Source organism: Alosa alosa, chromosome 13 (genome assembly GCF_017589495.1).
Source record: "Alosa alosa isolate M-15738 ecotype Scorff River chromosome 13, AALO_Geno_1.1, whole genome shotgun sequence".
Lineage (NCBI taxonomy): Eukaryota > Metazoa > Chordata > Actinopteri > Clupeiformes > Clupeidae > Alosa > Alosa alosa.
The window spans coordinates 32837783-32841120 of record NC_063201.1 but is presented as its reverse complement, the minus strand read 5'-3'; the positions used below and the strand labels follow the sequence as shown (position 1 = coordinate 32841120).

Here is a 3338-nt window from a genome sequence, read left to right as displayed (position 1 = left end):
TGAGGCGATGAAACCCTCACGTTTAAAGGATCACCTGAACAAAATGCATCCTGACAAGGCATCTCATGATGCGGCTTATTTCAATGCCCTCAAAGAGAAAAACATTCAAGACGGACCATTTCGAATCTGTTCGCTCGGAAGACAAACCAGACAGAGAACGGGTTAGTGGCGTCCTACAATATTTCTTTACTGATAGCTAAGTCTCGCACACCATTTACTGTAGGAGAAAAGCTGGTTCTCCCAGCGATTAAAGAGGTCATCTCCACTGTGATGGAGCGAGACCCAGCGCCAGTGTTAAGGGCCATCCCGCTCAGCAATGACAGTGTGGCACGGAGGGTTAGAGAGATGGCGCTGGACACTGAGGAGCAGCTGTGTGCCACACTGCGAGAAAATCGTTTCAGTATCCAGCTGGATGAAACAACAACAGCAGACAACAATGTTCTCCTAATGGCCTATGCGCGTTTTGTGTCTGGGAGGGATGTGGCCGAGGACATGCTGTTTATTAAATATCTCTCTGCGGACACAAGAGGAGAAACTATATTTAACGCGCTAAAAGAGTACCTCCAGGAGAAGTCCATTCCACTGGGGAACATCCTCGCCTGTGCCACAGATGGAGTTCCCGCTATGGTTGGGAGGTACCGCGGATTCACCACTTTCCTTAAGGAGCGTGTGCCGCAGGTGTTGACAGTGCACTGTGTCCTCCACCGTCACTACCTCGCGTCCAAAGCCATCAGCCCATCTCTCCACCAGTCACTCAACACAGCAGTAAAAGCAATAAATAAAATCAAAGCCCATGCTCTTAATGATAGGCTCTTCAGGCAGCTGTGTGGCGAGAATGATGAGGCCTTCGAGCGTCTGTTGCTCCACACCGAGGTGTGCTGGCTCTCCAAAGGCAACTGCCTGGTGAGGCTGTGTGAGCTGTTTCAGACAGTCCTGGAGTTCCTACAAGGTGTCGATGCCGATCTAACGGAGAAGCTGCTGTCTTGTCGCGCCGACATCCATTACCTCGCGGACTTCTTTGGGAAAATGAATGAGGTCTCCCTGAAGCTCCAAGGAGAGGCCGTGACGCTTGTCCATTCAAAGGCCACAGTGCACAGTTTCCTTACCAAGCTGGACCTGTACCAAGCTGGGCAGGCGTCAGCTAAATCATTTTAATCAACTGACCAAGGTACGTTATTAGGCTAATAATAATAATAATAATAATAATAATAATAATAATAATAGTAGTAATAATAATAATAATAATAATAATAGACAAGCAATGAAGGCTGAACTTTCTTTGGGAATAAGATAACTTTTATACTTACATTCAGGTGCTGGATGATCTCACAGACAACCATCTGCTCCGTTACACTGACCACTTGAAAACGGTGAAAGCGGACCCGGAGGTCTGTTTCAGGGATCTCAATGAATTAGACGTCCCTGAATGGGTGACGGAGCCATTCCAAGTGGATGTGTCCAGCATTGATGCTGCATTTCAGGAAAGCCTCATTGACCTACAAAATGATGAAGAGGCCAAGGCCACGTTCCGCACCTCTGGCTGGCGTGCGATGTGGGCCACACATGGTCTGCGATTTCCGCTGCTGTGGGAGAAGACTTGTGTTCTTCTTGCTTTCCCCACGTCCTACCTCGTCGAGCAGGGATTCAGCCAAGCTCTCCACTTGCAGACCAAGTACCGCAACCGTCTGAATTTGGTAGACTCCGGTGCGCTCAGGCTGAAGCTGACGTCTGTGTGTCCTGACGTTAAAAAGCTGGCAGCTAGCCACCAAGCACAGGGCTCACACTAAATTAATTTCCTTTTTTACTAGTTTGTTCATTTCTGTGGCTGAATATCCATTTCATCGAAGTTCTTTGCCTCAAATTTCTATTTTTCTTGTTTAAAATTGGCGACAGGCTGTTGCCGTCGTCTTCCCCCGCCTTCAGTTAAATAACGGCGATTTCAAATTATATTTTATAGGGCTGCTAATCAGCTTAATTGAGTGCGTGACCAAACGCTATTGTCATTGGTCAAAGAGGCATGCTGTTCACGTGATTGATTGATGTTAAAATGTCTGTTACCAGAGACCTGCATCAATCTCTGGTGTTGCGTTTTGAATGTGCAAATACATACTTTCAAACTTCCCCAATTCTTGTGCAATGTTTTTCCCTTATTACTAATGAACTGAAACAAGTAGACCACACACAAAACATAAATGAAGTATTATCAAGAATTTGATCATGTTCCACAGATCTGGCCAAACAGCATTCAAGCACAAAGCCTTGGCTACTCACTCGAGGTCCTATCTCAAACAAAACCTTAATTTGACTACTCATAGACCACTTTGATTCCAACATTTATACAACCATTTGTTATTATTATTATTATTATTATTAGTAGTAGTAGTAGTATTAGTAGGCTAATAAAAATAATAATAATAATAACAATAATAATTATCACCATCATTAGGCAATTATGAGCATATCAGTGGTCTATATCTTTGTGTGTGTGTGTGTGTTTGTGTGTGTGTGAGTGCAAGTGCGTGTGTTGGGTGGGGGGCATCAGGAGATTCATGATGAAGTCAGGGGGCGTTTGTTTCTAAAAAGGTTGAGAACCACTGGTTTAATAGAATGGTAACAATTGCATGTCAGCTTAAAATTTTTCCTAAAAGAGGTAAACGTTTGTGGCAATCGTCATCTTGCATTCAAGTAATAAATAGTTGGAAACGTTTTAAAATAAAGACCTATTTCTTTACACAGTCAAGTCTTTGCAATCTTCTTAGTAGATATTTTACTTCACAACACAGGTTATAAGCACCCTAAATGCAGTTCAGCCACTGGCCTAGCCTGCTAATTGTATGCTATCGGAATAGATAGTTATGGTTTGAATTCCATGATACTATCATTGAAAGACCACTTGGTCATAGCTCAATATATATATAGATCTAAATGCAAACACACTTACCTACTCCTAGCTATATTTCGCTGGAATTGCACCAGAATGCCTACAGAAGCAGAGAACGTGTGCTGCAGACTTCTCCAGTAATGAGTATAAACTATGGCTTTGATAGCCTACATTGGCAGAGGTTAGCCTACTCAAGTTGTTTCTGTCACGTATGACTCTTAGGAAAAAGTACTATAGGAATCTTATAGTATAAGACTACTATAGAAAAACTATAGCAGTTATAGGGTATTATAGAGTTATTAGTAGTACTTCTACAGTATGTCCCAAAATACGTATTCCTATAAGATTACTATAATATTTTGTCCCAAAATACTATAAGATTCCTATACTACTTTTTCATAAGGGGATTGCTCATGTGGTTAGAAAAATGGGCAACACCAGTACCCCTGTTGTCTGT

The 3338-nt window shown here is 42.8% G+C and overlaps 1 protein-coding gene across 1 annotated transcript; it reads left to right on the top strand.

The window, feature by feature from the left end:
* The first annotated feature begins 270 nt into the window (after positions 1-270).
* LOC125306540 (zinc finger BED domain-containing protein 5) lies at positions 271-1787 on the top strand. Its single transcript, XM_048261957.1, has 2 exons — positions 271-1125; positions 1314-1787. Exons 1-2 carry the CDS (start codon positions 271-273, stop codon positions 1785-1787), a joined length of 1329 nt encoding a protein of 442 aa, XP_048117914.1.
* The last annotated feature ends 1551 nt before the right edge of the window (positions 1788-3338 follow it).

What these genes read in the sequence shown, in the direction of transcription:
- LOC125306540 (XM_048261957.1), top strand. Translation starts at nt 271, where the DNA reads ATGGAGCGAGACCCAGCGCCAGTGTTAAGGGCCATCCCGCTCAGCAAT. An exon ending in CCAAGCTGGACCTGTACCAA is followed by an intron (nt 1,126 to 1,313) that starts GCTGGGCAGGCG and finishes ACTTACATTCAG; the next exon opens with GTGCTGGATGATCTCACAGA.